This window comes from Mustela putorius, unplaced genomic scaffold (assembly GCF_011764305.1).
Source record: "Mustela putorius furo isolate JIRA1106 unplaced genomic scaffold, ASM1176430v1.1 tig00003869_pilon_pilon_pilon, whole genome shotgun sequence".
NCBI lineage: Eukaryota > Metazoa > Chordata > Mammalia > Carnivora > Mustelidae > Mustela > Mustela putorius.
In genome coordinates this window covers 28,039,072-28,061,146 of record NW_025422021.1, presented here as the reverse complement: position 1 = coordinate 28,061,146, position 22,075 = coordinate 28,039,072, and the positions used below count along the sequence as shown (strand labels likewise).

Below are 22,075 nucleotides of genomic sequence, written 5' to 3'. Positions count from 1 at the left end.
TAGGGAGTTCTAAAGCAGAGCCCTCTTGTGGTTAGTGAGCACCATGTCTTTTCTTTCTTGGAGAACTGAGTCTGGGCATTTACTAAAACCCATTGTCACGGCAAACACAGCAGGAGGAGGCCCTGGCTGGCTGGTCCACACAGAGGAAGGTGACAGACAACCAGGCTCCTGGCAATGGGGGGGTCTACTCTGAAGCGGATGGGGCTGTTTAGCCAGGAGCCACATGACCAACAGGCAGGGAGAGAAAAGCAGGAGGGTTAAGAGCCATCAGCAGGCCTCTGTAAAGCTGCTGGCAAGGAGATTTTTGCTGCGCTCTGCACAGGTATGTTGGAGTTCCTGGCTACCAGACACAAGAGGCAGGCAGGACCAGCAGTCGCTTCCAGAATGCGTCTCTGACTAGAGGCTCTACTGAACAGACCTGGGGCCATCATTATGACCAGCTGACCAGCCATGGCTGAGCCAGCCATCACCGTTCTTGGGCTTTCCTGCCCTGGCCCCATGCAGGCCGCTGGCAGGCAAACGGGCTTGATCAATTGGATGCAGAAAAGCCTATGAGGAGACCCAGCTGAAAATATCCACAAACCCTAACTGACCAGTGGATGACTAACAATGAGGCGCAGTTACCAAACAGGGAGAATTCCGTAACTTGCCCTCCGCATCTTACCCCTTGAGAAACAGCCCCCACCCACCACCTCCTCGAAGACTGCCCTTCACCCCTGTGGTGTCTGAGGCAAACTTCTACCTCAGGTAGAATTCTTTTGCCTCAGGTGAATTCTTTCACCGCCAGGGCCACCAGCTTCCACCTGGTCATGGGCCCACATCTGGTCCCCCCATCTAGTTGAGAGACACCCCACTTTGGCACCACTCTGCCTCCTCCTCCCCCACACCTATGCCATCAGCCCCCGTGACTGAACAGATTCACTTCCGTTAATCTTCTGCAATCAGTAGTCAGAACACTTACTCCACCTTAGGGCCAGAGTACTGCTGGTCACTGAGTCCTTTCAATTTTCTCTCCATCTTTATTTAGCTCCAGTTTCTTCCTCTTTTCAGGGAAATTTGGGTGTGGAGGGCTGAGGAAAGGCTCACTAATTTGCAAGGGGATGAAACTATTCCTTCTATATCTCTTTCATCTAAATTGTATTACACACAAATTATGAATTACATTTATGCATTGATAGATTTAATCTCCTTGAAGGCAACAAAGAAGCCCTTTCAACCAATAAGAGATTTCAGTCTAGACTTTGAACAGGAAGCCAGTTAAAACAAAGATTTCTGGGAAGAAAGCTGCTCACCACCTTCCTTGTTCCAGAAAAAATCACCTGAATGACTCCTCTTAGTTATGCAAACATAAGACAAATAGTTCTCGCTGTCCTGGGAAAGGGGTAAGACCAGTCCTCCTTTTCTTTTTGTTTCATTTTCTTAAGATTAGGCAAAAGCTGCCTTAGCTGATTTGCTAAACTAGTGCTAGTCACTAAGAGGAGTGGTTAGCTTGCACTTGGAATTTGGCGGGTATTCTGAGAGGAAAGGCATTAGGAAGTACTTAGTATATTATCCTGAATTTGTAGGTCTGTTCACAGTGCTTGCACTGACTCCCCAGTATGAGACTTACAATTCATAAAATACATACTTTTCACTACAAATGGAGAAGCAATTTTGTAGAAAGCACCAGTACCTCTGTGCCACTGAAAGGTAAATACTAATCTGAACCCGGAAGGAAGAAACCTGCCTGGCCATGTCTTAGGCCTTGAGGAACCCGGCGGGGGAAAGCTCCAAGAGAACAGAGTGAGCTGCTTCACTCTTCCCTGGAATAGGCCTATGCTCTGGGGTTTTCCTTAAAGATTAGCAGTGGGAAAAGGCTCAAGGTTATAGGGCTGACAAACCTCTCACAGCCTCAAGAACATTAGCCTCCTTCAATGAACACAACGTGGTAGTTCGGGGCCCAGATAATTTTGGTAATAAAATGCTTCCTTACCCCACCTCCCCCCAAAGGGTTTGTTTCTCCCATTTGAATATATCTGTTTCTTAAATAAACCATTCTCTACTGATACTTCTTCATTTCTTATTTTAGGATATAAAATTATATGTTGCTAACGAAGGACTTAAATCCATGATTCCCCTGACCCAACTGGCCATTAAGAGATCACCTGTGATGATTAAATAAAACAAAAACAAACAAAGAAACAAATAAAAACAGATTTCCAGGGCCAACATCAGGATAACTAGCTTCAGAATTCCAGGGTGGGCCAGGAAACCTATACTCCCCTGTGTTTATAAAGCACAGCCCGTCTCAGGCCACTATGGCTTTATGATTCATTGCTCAGAAGACAGTTGGGAGCTTCTTAAAGTGCAGATCTCTGATATCACTGAAGATTAAAGCCAACAGGGGTATATCCTGGTGAATGAAAGACATCGTCCTTTCCTCCATTTTCAGAGTTATCCCTCACGGAGGAAGTAGGGTTAGATCGAGTGGTTGCTGGGGATGCCCGAGGTCAATCTGGTTAAGGAGCTTGACAGTCCAGGTATGGATTATCTATTTTGTTCCTTCCAGATTCACACATACAGTTTACATCCATGTTAGAGGAGATTTTACAGGTTAAAATACTGTTTCGTTAACACAGATGCTACCATGTAAGAGTTCCTCAGTACCTCAAGTTCCCTCATGAAATCTATCTTTATTCTGATGCGAAATCTGACCTCTGACTCAAACTTGCATCGCAGATGAATCCCTTCTCCTTTACTGGGCAAATCTGTGATTTGAAAGAGCCTACTTGGGTATTAATGGAAAGACTTCCTGACTGGGGGTTATGAGTGATATTGCGATGAACGTCCTTACCTGGCTTGAAAGGTTCTTGACTTGCTGGGCATGAATGATCTCTGGAGTATCAACCACAGAAGTGAAATTGGCTTTTTCCATTTCTGCTAACTGCTTATACTTAATCTGCAAAAGAACACCCAACACTTAAGTAAATGTTTGCAATGTACATATTTGTTGATTTCATTTGAGTATGAGGTGGTCAATATTTCTTTTCCAAAAGGATTCATTCATTTGAGACTCAACATATAGTTTTTCCTCTTGTGCTTATAGCTTCGTACTAAAGAGTGAGATTCAGAAAGGTTGAGTCCTAGTTGTTGAAAGACTTACTATCTAGTTGGGCACAGGGGCTGGGGGAGAGAGAAAGAGTGGGAAAGGAGAGAGATGATCAACACGGAGTAAGGTATGGACTGTTTACATACCTAAGAGCTGGGAGCAGAACAAATAAGCAAAAGATAATGTGGGATGTTAAAAACTACCTTTTAAATTTAGATCCTGAGAGAAGGCAAAGAAAGAACTCCCCAAATGTCCTAAACAAGGAATTCTTGGTGCCGAATGGAGCTGTGGGTATCGACTAAGAAACCAGACCAGGATGTCTGAATCTGTCCTAGCTTCCAGCTCCCCCAATTCCCCTTTGCTCTGAATGTCTTTTGTGGCTATAGACTCAGAAAGACAGATGAAAAAAAGGCCTCTGCTCCTTCTATCAGAATGGATTTCACCAGGTAGATATTTTTAAAGTGCCACTCTAGACACAGTACTATTAATCAACCAAGCAAGATAATAGAAAGACAACACTGTGACCTTGTAATCACTTTTATTCTTTTCTTTTCTTTTCTTTTTTAAAAGGTTGACATGGAACAGTAGCACTGACCTGGCTGGCAATATCAGTAGCATTCTTGGCCCTCATGAAGTCGGGAGTTTCATTGGCCATGGCATTCAGGCCTCTTCCTTTGACTTCTAGCTCCAAGTCTCTCTTATATTCTTTCTGTAGCAGCATTTAAAACAAGAGTTACCCAACTTCCACGACAAGGTAGTCAATGCACAAAGAGACTGTAAATCTATGTACTATACCACTATTTGGTTGCTAGTGTTCACCTTTGCTATTCCCCGTCAGCATGTAAGGCTTCCTTTTGAACACTTTTAGCATTCTCTACTTAAAGTAAAAAGGACATTTTAAATCTGGTTTGCTATATAACTAGTCCTGAACTGAGGTGCATAACACTCCAGTGTGGTTTTTTAATTTAAATGAACACACCAAATGGTTCATGATCAAATCAAATCCTATTAGATAAATTAACAGATTATAACAGCCAATGGACACAAACGATAATATTAACTCACTGGAAACTGAAATATATTTTATTTAACAGTTAATAACCATGTTGGATATGGAATTTGAAATTCAAACTTCTATCTCTCTTCTTTCTCTTTTATTTTTTGTGTAACTTGGCTAGGGAGGAGAAGACGCTCCGATCCTACCTCGTTGAGGATCTGAGTGGCATTCTTTGCTCTCAGCATGTCAGGCGTGTCTTCCATTTCACTGAGACCCTTCCCACGGATGCTTTCCTCTAGGTCTTTCCTGTATTCTTTCTGTATCACAAAACAAAAGCAACAACACTGACCAGAAAGCCTGGATCATTCCTCCTGGGTGAAGAGGAAAAACAAGCAAAGACAAAAAACAAAACAAAACCCTCCAGTTTAAAAAAAAAAAAAAAACCCTCCAGTTTTAAGTAGTGACAGTTTAGTGATTAAAGATATGATAAAGGTGGAGTATAAGCCTCATCGGTTGATATGAAATATCAAATAAGAAACTAGCACATTTCGTTAGGTATTCAGTTAAAAAATGAGAAGAATTAATGTGGGTAAGAGATTAGGTAGTAATACCAAACACATGTGAACCCAACTTGAAACCCGCAAAAGTTAGATGGTGATGAAAATGGCAGAGGGATCACACTGATGAGTGTCATTAGTGCAATTATTGGGATCAAGAGCGAAAGCAAAGACCACGTGGGCACTACCTCGCTGGCTATTTTGGTTGCATATTTGACATGTAGTAAAGCTGGTGTGACCTCCAGGCCTGTCAGGTTTCTGCCTTTAATGGACTCTTCATAATCTCTCCTATATTCTTTCTAATGTTATTAAGAAGGAAACACAAATTTAAAAAGGAATCTTTATTACAACTTATTTCTCATACCTAGGAAGAAAAAAAATTACAAGACGGTCCTTCACTGTATGACCCCTTAACTGGATCATAGTTTTGCTAAAGGTCACACGTTTGAAAGGTAGTCTGGTTGTTCTGGAAATATTTTGTTTACAACAAACGGCCTCAAGGAAACTCAGAATTTGAGAAGCCTTGTTGGGCTCCTCATTCATATGTCCAGCACTGCATCTGGGGCTGCCCCACTGTCTGCCTCATGGCAGGGAAGGACAGTGGAAGGAAGCCTGTGCCACCAAGACTCTGAATCCGCTGTCATCTCTCCTGAGGCAACAAGAGTTTACTTCTGAACTAAAAGTAAGAAAGGGGAAAGTAACACTGCAGAGGAAGAAGAGCCTGAGGGCACGAAATGCAAATTTGGCCTTTTTAATAATCATGACTTCTTATTTGTAATCTCTGAATAAAATGGCCAATGAAAACATGGAGAAATCCTAAGATTTTGTCCTCCACTGAGAGTCACAAGCTCCCCCATCTCCTCTCCAATCCCTGGTCTAGGATGTCTCATCCGGAGATTTAGAATAAATGCTAGAACTCCATTTTAATAATTTTTAATTTCGATAGAATTTTAAACTTACAGAAAAGTTGCAAGACTAGTACAAGGAACTTCCATAAACCCTTTACCCAGATTCACCAGTTTTATGAAGTTATGTTAAACTTTTGACTATTTGGCCTTCTTTAACACCAGAAAGCTTCACAAAGTACTACTTTATTAATAACCATTTATCTTTATGGTTGGGGATCTGCCCTACAGGGGAGAAGTAAAAAACAACCCAAAATAAGTCTGTTTCCTAATAAAAACAGACTTTCTAAAATTCAAAATAAGATTCCATTGTTCTCTGTCTTTGGTTAAAAAGGAATAAAAAGATTTTTTAAAGATACTTGTGCTTACATTTCTAATATAGGAAATATGGCATCTTGACATCTGATGTTTTGATAAACATCTTGATCATTACTCTTTTGTTTGGCCTGGGACTTCCTATTAAAAGTAATCTAAAGCCAAGGGTGGGTCTGTGCAGAGCGAACTTTTCATTTATCAAAGAGAAATTCATATTATATTTAATATAATTTCAGAGTTACTAGTCTGCTATGTTCTAATACTATGAAAATAAAAGAGTTGAAATAAAACATAGATGCTAAATATTTACTGTTTGGAACATTTAGTATAACTGAATCATAAGATTTGATATGGAAACATTTTAGTGAGCACATGAAAACAAGTTCCATCATCTACTACTTTTGGATAACAGAAAGTTGGATACATGTGTGTGAGCAGAGCTGGTCTTGAACAGCTTGATGGCATGTTTGTTGTGTGATGTGTTTCATAGGACTTACCCCACTTTGCATTTGCTGAGACTCTTTGGCAGTGATGTACGTTGGTGTTTCAAAGTCCAACATGGGCTTTCCTCGTTCCTTTTCATACTTTTCTTTGTATTTCACCTAGTGATAAAGAGGCTTATTAGATAGATCTCCTCCAGCCAATTCCCAGACAGAGACTAGTGTAGGGATAGTATTTTTTAACTGATATACTAGTCCACATGGTGGCATCTCATTGCCACTCAAAACAGGTTCTTATGTTTCAGATCTAGTACCTTTTTTGTTGTTGCGTAGGAGAAAACACCCTTAAATCAAATTTGTGTTCAACTCAAGGAAACAAAAAAATCATTGCCGAAGAATCAGCTGAGAGACAGACCAAGGGAAGGAAATACATGGGGACCGTCACCCATCTAAGAAGGTCGGCTGAGATCTGATAGGTGTAGATGTGAACACTGTAACTACAGCATCTGTCAATATTTCTGGGAAAGATCTCTAGTTTGTCTTTCCTGAGGATTTTTATCGGCGACCTGGGCTCTCTATTCGAGAGCTAACACATGCAACTTTCTATGTCAAGAACAGGATCTAGGTCATAATCAGCCCCATATTCAATGCAGCCAATAGTAGTTCATATAAAAATGAGAACTAGTTTACCTGTCAACTGACTTACTAAGAAATCTGATGTTCTCAAAAGAGCCCCAGTGCTATTTTACGAATACAGTATCCTCATCCTTACACATACAATGCCCCAATCCGAAGGAGGATGAGGACATGCAATTAGGAGTGGGGGCGGCCCACAGATATTCAGAAATGGAAAGTCAGAGAGGCAGAGGCCCTTGTCCACACAACATCTTCATGGCTCAGTCTAAGCAGTCTTGCTGAAAATAGAAATCTGGGGGCACGGGCTGCTTCACAGTTGACATGAAGACACTTCTAGTAATTTTTCCCTTTCTGTTAATGTCCAACAGGGAACCTAAATAATTCTGGTTATGTGACACAGGAAGTCATGTGATAGTAAACTCTTTCTCTGAGTCCTTTCTTTTGAGAATCTTCATTATTTTACAAATTTTTGATTCCTTAAATACCCACAAATATTTCAATGGTCGATCTAATCATGTTACTTTTCTGCTCAAAATCCTCCAAAGGCTCTCTCCCATCATTGCAAGGTTTCCTAAGCTGGGGTGCAGTCTCATGAGGGAACAATTGGGGTTACTGCAAGGGGATTATCCCCCTCATGGCATAATCTTTTTGCTTTCAGCCCATCAGTGATCTGAATAACACACACTGCATGCACAGGGACTATTTCTTCAATACGTGTTGATGCTGTTATTTATAGCATAAAATTTTGTTTCAAAATGCTGCTAAATTCCAAGCCCACCTATATCCTTGGATATTTTCCTCCAGCAATCATTACTAAAATTATTGCTACCATTCTTAGGGGGCATTTATGAACATTTTTGACACTGTAGCTGAACGCACATCAGGAAACAGTCTGGACTGACTTACTATGCTCTGCAGCTCTGTGGCCTCCTTGAGATGAAGCTGCTCCAGGTTATCAGGTATCGTATGGTAGTGGCCTTTACTCTTCTCATAGTTCTTCTTGTACTGGTACTGAGGGGAAGAAGGCACAAAGGCACACGCGCTGGAAAAGCTGCTCAGCATTTCGGTTTTTCCTCTTTAGGTTAGACATTTACACAGCAGCATTGTCAAGTCCACACTAAGAGCAGCAAACACTAAATGGGGGGTTACACAAATGTGTCAGAGGAGGAAGAGCCATGTCCAGAACTGCCCAGTTAATACCGGATGGCCAGTCCTTAGGTTATATGGCATATGCAAAGGAGGTGTGAAAAGTCAAAAGTGAAAGAAATTATTCCAAACCACAATTCTATGTTCTTCGAAGGAGGGAAGGGTTTAGTCAATTGGAAAATAAAAAGATTAAATATTCTAAGAACAAAAGCTTTTTCACATTCTGAGAGGTGTCACAATCCATGGAGAGTTGGTAGACTAATGCCATAACCTGGAAGGATGCCTTCACATAAAAGAGCTTTCTCGTAAATCTGGTGTCTCGGGAGCAGAGGAGATGTATGCGAGCTCAGCAAAGGAGTTCAGCTGCAAATGGGTGAAACATGCCATTTCTACAGCAAACGACTAAGCTTACAGAACTGGCAAGGTGGCTGGTATTCAGCACATGATTCATTATCAGAGATTCCTTCATATCAGTCACAGGTTTATGAAGTTTCTTCAGGTCGGCCTTATATTTAACCTGCATGTGAGGGGGGAAGAACGAAATCACATAAATAGGAACCGGCAGACAGCACCAATGGAAGCCATATAAGAGATCCCATCCTGAAATAAATTCTGGAGCTGATGAAAAAAATGCACACACCTCGTTTGCAGTAACTACAAAGTGGAAAACAGCTCAAGTGTCCATAAACAGATGAATGGAGAAGTAAAATGTGGTGTATACACACAATGGGATATGATTTAGTCACAAGAAGAAATGCAATTCTGACAAGTGCTATGACAAGATGAACCTTGAAAACATGATGCTAAGTGAAGTAAGGCAGGAAAAACAAAGGACAATTACTGTATGGTCCCACTTAGAGAAGATTCTCTAGTAGGCAAATTCATTGAGACAGAAAATAGATTATAGAGGTTACAGAGGCTGGGGGGAGAGAGGAAGGAGTTATAGCTTAGTGGTTGTACAGTTTTTGTTTGGGGCGATGGAAATAATGGTGGCTGTTGGACAACACTGTGAATATAATCAATGCCACTGAACTGTACATTTTATTTATTTACTGATCTCTACACCCGTGGGGCTCGAACTTAAAACGCCGAGATCAAGAGTGCTCTTCTGAGAGCACTGAATCATATGTTTAAAAATAGTTAAAACGACAAATTTCATGTTATATATTTTGCCACAATTAAAAAAAACATACCTCACTTGCGAGATTGTTAGCATCTTTCATGACTTTGTAGAGCTGGCTGTCTTTTGGATTGAATTTCGGTGTTTTGCCCTTCTCTTTGTTGAAATTTTCTCGGTATTTAACCTAATAGCAAATGCAAAACTCCAGATTATTTCTGAACATCAATTAATTTGAAAACTGAGAAATGGAGGAACTACAAATACAAAGAATATGTTATATATAAAGGGATCATATAACTTATGATCCACACTAGGATGCTTTTAAGAGTAAAAAAGAGCACAACCAATTGTTATGTTGGGGCAACAGGGAGTCAAGGGTAAGAATGAGTTCTATGGTATTCGCCTTGCTCATTTTTATATTATTCAGAAGTAGGAAAGATACTCACCTTTTTTTTTTAATCAACCAACAGCTAATTCACTTTTTTATTTAAATTCAATTAGCCAACCTATAATACATCTTAATGTAGTGTCCAATAATTTATCAGTTGCATATTACCTCCAGTGCTCATTTCATCACAAATCATCTCTTTTTAGTGCAAAACAAAAGTAAGAGGAATAAGGGGTAAAGGCTTCAGGCTATATTCAGTGATCTAATGATTTGGAGCCTTCTGACCCTAGTAGCCAGTGAAACCAAAGGCATTTTAGGTCACCTGTAAGGAGTTTAAAGAGGAGTTGTAAATGATCCAGAAGAGTGAGACATAAGGAATCTGTTAAATTAGGAGAATTTATTATAGTTTTAAAGTAGTACTTTGGCTATATCATTCTGATTTCCTTTTTTTTTTTTAAGATTTTATTTATTTATTTGACAGACAAAGATCACAAGTACGTGGAGAGGCAGAGAGAGAGAGGAGGAAGCAGGGTCCCCGCTGAGCAGAGAGCCCCATGCGGGACTCGATCCCAGGACCCCGGGACCATGACCCGAGCCGAAGGCAGAAGCTTTAACCCACTGAGCCACCCAAGAGCCCCATCATTCTGATTTCTTTTTTTTTTTTTTTAAAGATTTTATTTATTTGACAAGCAGAGATCACAAGTAGGCAAAGAGGCAGGCAGAGAGAGAAGAAGAAGCAGGCTCCCTGCTGAGCAGAGAGCCCGATGTGGGGCTCGATCCCAGGATCCTGGGATCATGACTTGAGCCGAAGGCAGCGGCTTTAACCCACTGAGCTACCCAGGCACCCCTCATTCTGATTTCTTAATCAAAGAAAAAAAATTATGCCATTTTTTTGACATGCGGCAAAAAAATGGCATAATTTTTGAGTAAAAAAGAACAGAGCGTGTGGGGAAAGCCCTTCAATACGATTTTGATCTAGAAGAAAGAAGTGAGATGTTTTGCCATAATGATAAAAATAAGATTAAGTATACCTTTAGGATACAAAATAGAATATGCAAAGGGCTAACTTTAATTTAAAAAATAAGCATAAATACCAGCTTACTCTACTAACAGCCACTCCAAATTTTAATATATTTTAAAAAAATTTCCAAGGTCATGCCATCATCAAGGTAAAAGCAAAGAAAAAATCTGATGTTGAAATTTTGAAGACTTTGCTGTTTTTGAAAATTGAGAGGCTTGCATTTCTAATCCTACATTAAACCTCAGATGTGGAGGCTTTACTTCCTCTGGAAGGCTTGTCTCAGGGACTGTAACTTCTCAGTGTGACCCCAGCCCCAAAGGGGTTTCCCAGTGTGAGGCCTCCCCTATCCTGATTTTGATGCCTGGCTGATACTTGATACTTGCTTAGAATAACTCAAAGGCCAAAGGAGAGGATAGAGGCACAGGCTGCATCTTACGATGCTGCTGTGATGAGACATTTGAAGAAAACTAACGCACTCATCAGGGATGTAGGACTGACATCAGCAAGCTGACATCTCTTTTCCTTTTGCTCATCTACTTTCTTAACCTCAGTCAGGGGACTGACCAAGTTACACTCTTTTCTGTTGATTCTGTTTTGAAATGTGTGGAATGCTATAGAACTTTCTTGAAAGATTTACTTCTGTGCACACTCATCCCCTCCCTCTGGAACATGCCGCTTGGAGTAGGAAGATAGAGTAGACGTGCTCTATAGAAAATGATGGAGTAGACTTGCTCAATAAATGTGATTTAATTGAATGAAAGGAAGAGAGCTGTCATGCCTATGTAAAATAGCTGAAGATGATGATTTACTGGAAAGCTCAACAGAATGAGGCATTTTCCCTCAGCACCCTGGATATACCTTGATTACTTTTCACCCCAAACTGTCATTATTTATCTATGGAAATGAGGTTGAGGATATCCGTTCGCCCCCTTAGTTCTTAGCCCAGTCATGTAATCTATAGATGTTGAATGGCAGAATAAAAGTGACTGCATCTGGTTGGGTTCTAGAAGTTTTAAATTTCATGACACTTGCCTGTTAAATGCCCACAGGTGACTCAAGTGTGAATGCTACCCTTGGGATACAATCTCACTACCTGAGAAGAGGTGCCAGTAGGACCTCACAAGCCGATATTTCTCTTCCTGAAGACTGTTAAGCACTCAAATAGCTAGACACACACCCATAAGTGGAAAAGTGGAGAATGAGAAAGGCCTGAAGATCTCAGAGAGAAACAAGAGACAAAGTCCTTGCTAGACTTTTACAATCTAATTTTTCAAAGCTCAGCAGTGCTCTCCAAGACCCAGGATCTCTCTTGTTGCTACTTCTGCACTTCTGTGCTGAGAATCCCGACTTCCTGCGAGGTTTTTCATGCGAGAGCTGCCACATACCCATCTGGATTACCTGGCTGCTCAGCCTGGCTGCCTTCTTGGCCATTTCAATGTCTGGGCGACCGAGCATGCTTAACCCATGGCTGCCTTCCTTGCGGTGCTTGGCTCTGTACTCCACCTGAATCAAAGAAAACCGAGATGGGCAATACATTCTAAGAGGTGGGTGCCTTGTCATACTCTGTGGCCGTGACCTCTGGGGAGCAGGTGCATTTTCACCACACACGTACCTCACTGGCCTGTTTGGCTGCCTGCGTGGCCTTCTTGATGTCTGGCCGATCAGCCACTGTGGTGTAATGCAGGTTTTCCTTGGCATCTTTTTTGTATGCAACCTTTATTTGGAGAGAAAAGAATGTTTACTTATGTGGAAGATATGCTATCTTTGAAAAAGTCCTCATCAAGCACAAACAACCGTTTTATTAAAACCAAACCAATTTTTTAAACCACCGTATATTTTAAACTACCAGAGAGGGAAATTAGGAATGCCACTGGATGGAACCAGCCCACCAGGCACCAAGTTGGGATTCATGGACTCAGCACGACTGTGGAGAGCGTGGACAGGGGAGCTTACATTGCTCTGCTTCTTGGCCACCTCCATAGCATGCTTCACGTCCGGGGGCTCCAGCATGATGGAGTAGTTGGATTTCCCTTTCTCCTTGACGAACTTCTTTTTGTAATTTGTCTAAATAGAGCCAGAATCACTTATGTGAGCACAGGAATCTGAGAAAAGAACTGATTTACTTGAAGAACTGTGAGATCTCCATGAAAATCCATGGCTCCCCATCCCGGCGTCAGTCTGGAACCTGGATCTCTGACCCATATGCTAGCTCTTCCTTGTCCTGTCTGTCCTGGAGTCCAACACTTGAAACACAAGGCAATCTTGGGAGAACTGACTACAAGCAAATTAAACTCTTTCATTTCCCATTTCTAGCTTTAGAAAACATATGAAACCATACAGGGCTCATAAAAATAGAATAGCAAGATTATGAAAGCATTATTGATAAGGACAAAGTGGGCAGGGATTACTTAATTACAAAGTACTGATTTTACTTCTCTAAAACTGTTCAGCAGTTTTAATGATAGGAGCGGCCATTCTCAATCAGCAACGCTTCCTCCTTTTATTAACGCCAGGTTACTAACATCTTATATTGCAGATAACAAGTCCTGTGGCAAAATGTCCATTTGTCATAGTTGCCATAATAGGAAACCTAACAAATACAGAGTCCTCCTTTAAAGCAGAATTGAAAATTCACACATAGGCACTGATGACAGTAAGAGTGAAGCGATGTACAGAAAAGCACTTAGAAGCAAAGAGGCAGCTTGTCCCAGATTTCCCTGGATTCTAAGGTAAAGTGGTGTTGCTGCTGCCAAGAGTCCTGGGGCTGGTCACTTACGTCACTGACATTCTTGGTCACTTCCTTGACATGGATGGTGTCCCTGGTCTCTGGCAGTGTTGTGTACGATCCCTGGGCCAGGTGCTTCTTGACATAGTCCTTGTACTTGTTCTGAGAGAATCCACAGAGAGCCTGTTAGAGTGTGCGCCTGGGGCATTAGCCCAAGAGGGAAGCAGAGCATATGTTGCTGGAAGGTTACCTCAGACACCAGATTGCTGACAGTCTTTGCCAGGAGGATCTGAGGAGTGTCAGGCACAACATGGCAGGTTCCTCTTTCCTTGACATGTTTCTCTTTGTATTTCAGCTGCAGGGGTGAAAAAAAATATAGATTTAGCTCCTCTGGGTATCTGGTATATATTTACTCAGTCCCTGAGTCACTAGATAGAGCTGGGAAACAGAATCACTGACACAGTAAGGACACTAAACTCAATAAAAGATCTGATGTTTGGAAATCTTGGGAACTATACAAAAACACTTTCTTTCTTCCAAGTTGAGGCTTTAATGATGATCAAAATGGATCTCATGATGAATCTTTATACCCCTAGCCTTAGTTCAAAAGACCTTTTTTTTTTTTTAAAGATTTATTTTTATTTTTATTTATTTATTTGACAGAGATCACAAGTAGGCAGAGTGGCAGGCAGAGAGAGAGGAAGGGAAGCAGGCTCCCTGCTGAGCAGAGAGCCTGATGCGGGACTCGATCCCAGGACCCTGAGATCATGACCTGAGCCAAAGGCAGCGGCCTAACCCACTGAGCCACCAGGCGCCCTCAAAGGACTTTTGAATATGTCATTTGACCTGCTCCCAAATCCTGGGAGGAATTACTACTTCTCCTTTACAGATGAAGAAACGAAGAAAGAATATGATCACTCAAAAACATATGCTTCCTCATAGAATCCAGCCAGGACGTCAGCTCCCAATTCTCGATGTGTGAATGATCTCGCAGTGCAGTATACATGAGAATGGTCACCTGGATTTTCAAGCTTCCCCTGCCTGTCACCCTGCTCTGCCATGTCACTGGCACGCTCACCGGGTTAGGTTTGTATTTCAGGACCTGCGCCTGAGCTCCTACACCAGCAGCCTCCTCTGTCCTTCCCTGGTGTCGCTGGGGACTGTGCCACTGAAGTGGATTAGGTGTCATGGGAGGCACTGGATACTTACATCACTTTCTATTAAAGAATTCCTCAGGGCCAGCACCATGTCTTTATCATCAGTGACAGAAAGCTTGCAACCTTTGAGGAACTCTCGGTCCAGCTTATACTCAACCTGAAACAGAAGAAAGGCAAAGGAAGAAGCTGGCATTTACTGTAATCTGTAATTCTCCTTTTAAGGGTGCTAGGAAGACTGGCTACCAAAAAGGGGGCAGAGGCTTCCAGGCCCCCACTGCATGCTGGGCTCCCCCTCTCCAGCCCTGTGGCCAGGACCAAGTCCTTCCCACACGCTCTCCCCCAGTTCCTCCCCAGCCTCACTCAGGACTCTACACCCTAGTGCCTGTGCCCAGCTGTGGGAGACCATAGGTCTGCTTCCTGCACTTGCTTCCCCTTCTCACATCACCCCCCATCCTTCTGGGATGTCAAGTGTGCTAGGCTGACACCCGCAGCAGCGGTTATTATGAGTGATTATTCATGCTTCTGTCTCAGGTGTGTCAGAGAGCCCGACCGTCCGTCCCTTCTCACATCGCTCTGTTGTAGGGACGACTTGGCTGCCTGGATGAAGTCTGGTCGGTCAGGGGTCCACCTCCAGTAGGCTTTGTTGGCTTCATACTGCTTCTTGTAGTCCAGCTGTTTGTAACAAGACAAAAATAGGTCATTTCATTCCATGGGCTGAATTCATAACTGCGCGTGGCCTGGGGGGACACATTGTGCATCTCAACATACAAAATATCATTGTTCTTTATGCAAGCGAGAGCCCCAGTTAATATTTCCGGACAATTTATGCCACTAGTCAGCCACCGAAGAGGTCGTCTTGTGGGACTATTTTGTCTCAAAATAGGGGCTAAAAATTTTAAAGGCCTCCAGGTAAAATAATTCTACAATTCCTTTCACTGTCAATGTAGCTCATCTTCAGAGTCAAGGACTTTCAACATCTAGCTAAACTCAGGCTTGATCTTTTTTAAATGATTAAATTTAGAGTATTCATTTCATGCCAGGCACTTTTCTCAGTGCTTCCTAACTACTACCTCATTTAATGGTTGCAATGGCTGCACGAAATTGACAGCTGAGGAACCAACCAGCGGGTTAAACTGCCCAAGGGGAGGCAGCTCATGAATGACAGAGCTGGGACTCAAACCACCAGAGACTGGCTCTAGAGAGGCTCCCACACTTGCTAGACCTTCCCTGAGCTGGCCATGTGGCTGCCTGGGGCCAAATCTGAGGCACAGGAGCACATGGTGCTTAATCTGTGTCCTGGGAAGAGCCCTCAACAGCAGGCACATTTCTTTCCTCACTCTTCATTGTTCTGTGAAGATGTATTTTGCATATCAACTCTGCATGCTCTTGAGGAACTTTTCATGAGGTCTGCTTTATGATGCCCTGAGTTTTCTCCAGTTATTGTCATATTTTTCAAACCTACAACAGAGCTGCAAGAATCCTAAAGAATACCTGTATACCCACTACCTTGACTCTACATCATACATTATAATGTGTTTGCTTTTTCACACACCCATCCTGCTACCGACCCAGCCCTCAATCCATCCTTGGGACACCTGCAAGAGACCTGCCCACCCCTAAGGTATTTGCGGACCCTGATTAATATATGTTCTCTCTGACACTAGGGGCATTCACTGGGTTACAATGGTTTCATTATGTAAGAAATTCATATATTTTTTGAAAGTTAATACTTATCAAAATGCACAAAAATATCGCTGTGGTTGAGGCTTTAAGGTGAGCAGGAGAAAGACACAGGCTAACTTCTGGCAGCCTCAAGTGACTAAAATGTGCTTCTTTGCATGGGCATATGCATGTTTGTGTGTGTTTTCCAGAAGAATCGGGTTCTAAAGCAGGAAAAGACGAAGATATAGAGGGTAGAGGGAATGAAAGATGACGAGACAGTTTCCAACATGCAGCCTTCATTCCAGAATTAAATCTCCTATTTCTCAGCCACCTGGCAGAGAGGCTGAGTAGGTGTAACACTGTGGCACAGGTTTGGCCACCCTGGCTCTTCCCCACTCTCCTCTGCGAGAAGCAAAAGCAGCATTTAGATTCCAGCACCAGTAGTCATGCTGCTGGGGCTAACTCTTGATCCAGACTCATTAGAGCTCAATCACCTGAGGAGATGTAAAAGGAGGTCATGTGTCCTGCAGAAGCGAAATCCCCCATTAGCCTTGGGAAAGTTTCTGGAACTTACGTTGGTGTTGACTTTGTAGGCATCCTTGGCTGCTTTGATATGAACAGAGTCTGGCACAATGGTGCAGTTGGACTTATTTCTTTGGTAAACTTCTTTGTATTTCAGCTGGGGAGAAAACACAGTGAGTCAAGGTTAATTTTTACAGTGGCCCACCAAGCATCAAAAAGGCAAGAAATTAAAACCATCACTATAATACACAATGTTTCATAAGGCAGACTAAGTCTGTTGTGAAGAAAAAATGCTACCATGCACTTTCCTCAAAAGGTCTTGAAGTCCGTATTTTTCATCAATATCTCTGGTTATTGTTATAAGCAGAAAGGTTGGAGGAACAGATACAGAAATGCTTCATTTTTCTACAGTGAGAGGGAATGGGCTGCTCCAGAGAAAGGATCAAATAGAGGTTTATGAACAAGTGATGTTCATGTTTGAAGTACCAAAACTTATTTTAACATAAAAAAGTGAAAAAATATTTTAAAAATACTTTATAATTCCTGCCTTCATAAACAGTGCACTGGATGTATTTAACATTTTTCATGGCACATGGCAGAGAGGATCTGCTCAGCTGTGCCCAGTCAGTTCACAGAATCACCAGCAAAAAAAGAGATGATTTTGGTTTCAAGCCACTGGCTGACTCCTGCGCAGGAATAAATAACTGGACCAGGGTTCATTATGTCACGTTAGAAAGAGCCCAAGATGAGAGGGGCTGCGAACATTCTCGTACTTACATCACTAACTTCATCTTTGACCTTTCGGACGTGCAGCAACATGGGTGTGTCGTGGATTGTCGTGTAGCCTCTTGGCTTGGCCTTGTTGTATTCCAACTTATAAAGTATCTGAAGGAGAAGTAAAAGCAGAAGGAGACAATATTGTGCATCTCAGTTTACAATATAATGTAGCATAAAAATATGCATGCAAAGTGTTTTGTGTGCTTTTTCATGCACTTTCATGCTTTCTGCTAAAGCTCCACTGCCTCTAAATTGACGTGTTTGCCAATTTAGTAAGAATAACTCTTTATTGTAAAAGAAGAGTTCTGAGCAGAGCAGGACATTTAACATCCCTGCCTCCCTCCCACTAAACAGCAGTAGAATCTTCCAGACATCGTGACAATCAAAAATGTCCCTCCACATTTGCAAATGCTCCCCGAGTCTGAGAATCCATCCTGCATTTCTTGCACTTACATCACTAATTTGTTTGTTGACTTTTGTGGTACGCAGGTGTTCTGGAGTATCCACGATTGAGGTAAACTTGTCCTTTGATTTTTCATAATCTTTTCTGTACTTGATCTAAATTGCAGAAGAGAAGAACAAGTTAACTTGAAGCAAAATAGAGGGCTTTAACGAGGGTAATTTTCCTCAAAAGAGTCCCACAGCAAATAGGATTATTAGATAAGCCACGGGGTCATACTTTCTCTTTTAATCTTAACAGAAATGTGGTTTTTTTTGTTTTGTTTTGTTTTGTTTTAAAGGTTTTATTTATTTATTTGACAGAGAGAAATCACAAGTAGATGGAGAGGCAGGTAGAGAGAGAGAGAGAGAGGGAAGCAGGCTCCCTGCTGAGCAGAGAGCCTGATGCGGGACTCAATCCCAGGACCCTGAGATCATGACCTGAGCTAAAGGCAGCAGCTTAACCCACTGAGCCACCCAGGCGCCCTTAACAGAAATGTTTAATGTAAAACTGTATTTGATAGCAATAGTGTAATGGAGTAGGGAAATAAATCATAATAATAAGTGACATTTTCCATATTTTTATACATTAGAAACCCAGGCCCAGTGAGGTTAAAAAATATGAACTAAGGGACACATCTAGAATAAATCCTGGAGCCAGGATTGGATCCTTGCTCTCTGGACTCTGACAGATAATGATCCACTTAAAATATGCTGCATCGAATATGTATGATGTCTTAAGGTATATATCCATGTCAAAGATGAAACAGATATAAAATTAAAAAATGAGTATATATGGTTTAAAGTATTTATGATTTTTAAAAAGACATTCACTTTTTGTAATTTCCAAGTCATGAGTGTTTCCCATGCACACAAGCCATTTAAAGCAGTACAGATACAGAAAGCGCAACAAAATGTCATGCATGACTATCTGATGATCACATCAGAACAAAAGAACAAGTTCAGGCAAACAAGATGTTCTTATGGAGACCTCATCTCCCTCATTTCACATGTTGACCTGGTGTCAAACTAAAGTGATAAAATTAGTTTCTAATACAAAAGACTGATTAAAAGCTCTTTTTTTTTTTTCATGTGGGAACAATGGCATTTTATCAATATCTGGAAGTTAAGCAATTATCTGTTTTTTGTTTGTTTGTTTGTTTGTTTTTCTGCTTCAAATGTACCTTCCTCTGTGATGCAAAAGTGGTGGCAAGAGCTTCAACTGACCTTGCAGGAAGACAATGTTACCAGCAACACTGCCAACAAGTGTGTATGAAGACAGATATGCTGGAAATAACCTAGAGAATTAGCATCAAGCTCAAGAGGGGCCATAAATATGTACAGTACTCAAGGAGCTGCACCACGACCCTCCTCGTTCCCAAATGGTACACTTGCAGTGATCACTGAACAACGGATATTAAATGAATACATTATTCAGATATTTTAGATGCCACTGAATCTACTTATATCTCCATTTCTTTGGGGAAAATATTTAAAAAATTGAAATCAGTGTTATACCAGTTTGGAAATAGAGTCTAAAGCAGCCTCAGTTACTCTTACTGGGAGGCACTAGATGATATACGGATGTGGCTGCCACGCAGTCACATGTGGCCACAGGCAGAGGTCATGTGTAAGGAATGAATACTTATGCAGCAGGAAACCAGTCTGGGCAGGGAGCGGGGAAGGGAATCAAGGAAAGCGTAATGTCAACGCCCCCAAGGCTTCTCAGTCTCTTCTTCGCATCATATCAGACATTACCTGGCTCCACATGTGTGTGTTGTAGAGGGCAGTCAACATATCTGGACGTAGAATTTCATTACATCCTTGTTTCAGAAGCATCTTGGCACTAGATTTATATTTTCTCTGTTCATGCAAAGAGCAGTGAAGCACAGAAGAGACTTATGAAGACAGGAGAGAACAGGGCTCTATATCCCAATCACTTCTGAGTGAAGAGATGTAGGCACACACACTTCATGTACTCAAATATACATGTGGGTGAAGACACTAACAACAGGGCAGTACCAAGCAGAATGACTGCGATACTTGCAGTGGAGAATCCGTCATCCTCCCAAAAGGGAAATAATAGAGCTAGTCCCACCAACACCGCCTTACAGGACAGAAGACGTCACTGGAGTAGAAAAATACAGTTTAAGGAGTTCTGTCCTCTTTCCTTCCATTAATTTGTGTCTTTGTTTTCACGTCTACAACTCAATTTGCAGTTTACAAGTAGATCCTCCAGGAGAATAAAGGGTGAGAGGACCGACTTTTCTGTTTATCTTCACCACAGCACATGTGAGGACACAGAGTATGGACTGGCACACTCAAAGAGCTCATGGGCTCTTTGGGTGGCTAGACAGATAATTTGAAACGGAACATCCCAATATCATAGGCAGAACCTATGACATCCTTGCAGCAGACGGCACGACATCTCGTGAGAAATCTGGAGCACAGTCCTGCCTGGGCTGTCCAGCCAGCCGCATCACAGTACCTGACTGATCTGGTCGCCTGCGATCTTAGCCAGCAGATGTCTAGGCTCATCAACTACCAGGTGGTATTTATCTTTCCGCTGCTCATAATCAGCTCTGTATTTTTTCTGCTCAAACATCATATCAAATTATGGCAAGAGTACAACTTCAAGGCTACACAGCAATGTCCCAAGATAAACACTCCAGAGAGCCAGAAATAGGTCATTTCTAAAGATGGGCTTCCAAAGCATCCAGAATAGTAATAATATGGAGGTAAAGAGAGTCGATTGAAGATCACCTGGAGAAGGCTAGGACTTGGGATAGATCTGATTTGATGACACCAAAACTGGACAACCTTGTGCTTAAACATCTTCCATCTTTAAATATGGGGCCATAAGCAATGTTAGGCTTTATGGCATCTTAAATAAGGTACTAATGAGCTATAGGTTTACTATCTAAGGTTGTGGGAATCAAAAAGTATATTCGTGGGCAAATTCTACCAATTGTCTTATGGTAGTAAATTTGATTATAGAAGAGATCCCGGAAATCATTCGCAAATTAGAAAACAGTAACAAAATTTATCAAGACTGTATTCCTAGGAAGCTTCTGACAGTAATTCTTCAGTGATCCCGTATGGACATCTACTGAAAATGAACTAAATCATTGTTGTTAAAAATAACAAAAACAACAAAAAATTCACATATTGAAATAAATATACCTCTGGCCACATTTTCATTTTTAGATACATTTTACTAATTTTCTAACACTGTTTTTTGATTTCCATAAATCCACAGAAAATCCAAAGATAGTAAATTAAATATAAAACCATCCAAACGTAAGTTAATTTGTAGTTTGCTCATTTCTGCCATTTTAAGCTGAATTTAAATTATGGCAACAGGAGTTCCAGGAAAGACTGGGTAGACTATAAAGGAATATTTTGGGTGCAAATGGATACTTCTCTGCACTAATGTATGAGTAACAGTGGCAATATATCTAACTGCAAAAATCACAACTATCCCCTTAAGGGGGGGATCTTCCAACCACTGCCATTTCTGTGCCCTGGTAAGGAATGCCAGATTAACCTTGAGCCTCGGAGTCTCCCAACTCTAGACAATATAATGTTTAAGGGGTTTGGCTGATAGTCAACAAAATCCTTGATCTCCCTCTTGTCCCCCCAAAAGCTGTGCTGCCCTATGCTAGTGCAAACAGAGGCAATGATGGCGGTGGGGCCCTCACACCACTCTGGACAGTCCCTTTCACTTATTCACTGGACAGTCTCTTCACTCTGTTTTTGGTAGAGCCCATCAGATGATGACATTATAAGAGTCTTTCCAAATCTTTATCTTGAATCAACATTTAAATTGACCTTCCTGTTATTTTATGTATTGGGTTTTAATCAAATAACTCTATAGACTTCTTAATGGAACTGAATAGGCTTAAATGGATCAAGTCATACGTACCTCATTCATCAACTGAGTTGCATACTTGAAATGCTTATTGATTGGACAATCTGCAACATACTTGAAATCTGACTTCGTCCTTTCAAATACCTCTTTATACTTATACTAAAGAAAAAAGAACATGGTTACTTATAGCAGGCTGTGATTACCTTAAGAATGAGACATATCATTTATCCTATCATACAACTGAGATGATTTACTCATGGAGGCTAACAAGTAATTACTGAACACTTTGCCTCCTAAGGCAATGAAACGT

At 41.5% G+C, this 22,075-nt stretch overlaps 1 protein-coding gene across 25 annotated transcripts in view; it reads right to left on the bottom strand.

Moving 5' to 3' along the window:
• Nucleotides 1-22,075, bottom strand: part of NEB (nebulin) — a 207,739-nt gene that overhangs the window by 20,119 nt on the left and 165,545 nt on the right. For 23 of the 25 annotated variants that reach the window (XM_004743838.3, XM_004743843.3, XM_004743846.3 and 20 more), the window contains 20 exons: nucleotides 21,820-21,924; nucleotides 20,383-20,487; nucleotides 17,910-18,014; nucleotides 17,457-17,564; nucleotides 16,732-16,836; nucleotides 15,063-15,167; nucleotides 14,548-14,652; nucleotides 13,589-13,693; nucleotides 13,390-13,500; nucleotides 12,567-12,677; nucleotides 12,226-12,327; nucleotides 12,012-12,116; nucleotides 9,278-9,388; nucleotides 8,497-8,601; nucleotides 7,845-7,949; nucleotides 6,360-6,464; nucleotides 4,831-4,941; nucleotides 4,292-4,402; nucleotides 3,684-3,797; nucleotides 2,834-2,938 (listed from right to left, as the gene is read on the bottom strand). In XM_004743838.3, the coding sequence (XP_004743895.2) occupies nucleotides 2,834-2,938; nucleotides 3,684-3,797; nucleotides 4,292-4,402; nucleotides 4,831-4,941; nucleotides 6,360-6,464; nucleotides 7,845-7,949; nucleotides 8,497-8,601; nucleotides 9,278-9,388; nucleotides 12,012-12,116; nucleotides 12,226-12,327; nucleotides 12,567-12,677; nucleotides 13,390-13,500; nucleotides 13,589-13,693; nucleotides 14,548-14,652; nucleotides 15,063-15,167; nucleotides 16,732-16,836; nucleotides 17,457-17,564; nucleotides 17,910-18,014; nucleotides 20,383-20,487; nucleotides 21,820-21,924 (2,139 nt within the window). Of the gene's footprint in view, nucleotides 1-2,833; nucleotides 2,939-3,683; nucleotides 3,798-4,291; nucleotides 4,403-4,830; nucleotides 4,942-6,359; nucleotides 6,465-7,844; nucleotides 7,950-8,496; nucleotides 8,602-9,277; nucleotides 9,389-12,011; nucleotides 12,117-12,225; nucleotides 12,328-12,566; nucleotides 12,678-13,389; nucleotides 13,501-13,588; nucleotides 13,694-14,547; nucleotides 14,653-15,062; nucleotides 15,168-16,731; nucleotides 16,837-17,456; nucleotides 17,565-17,909; nucleotides 18,015-19,652; nucleotides 19,758-20,382; nucleotides 20,488-21,819; nucleotides 21,925-22,075 lie in introns of all 25 variants that reach the window. The other 2 variants (XM_013051923.2, XM_004743839.3) reach the window with 2 other exon arrangements.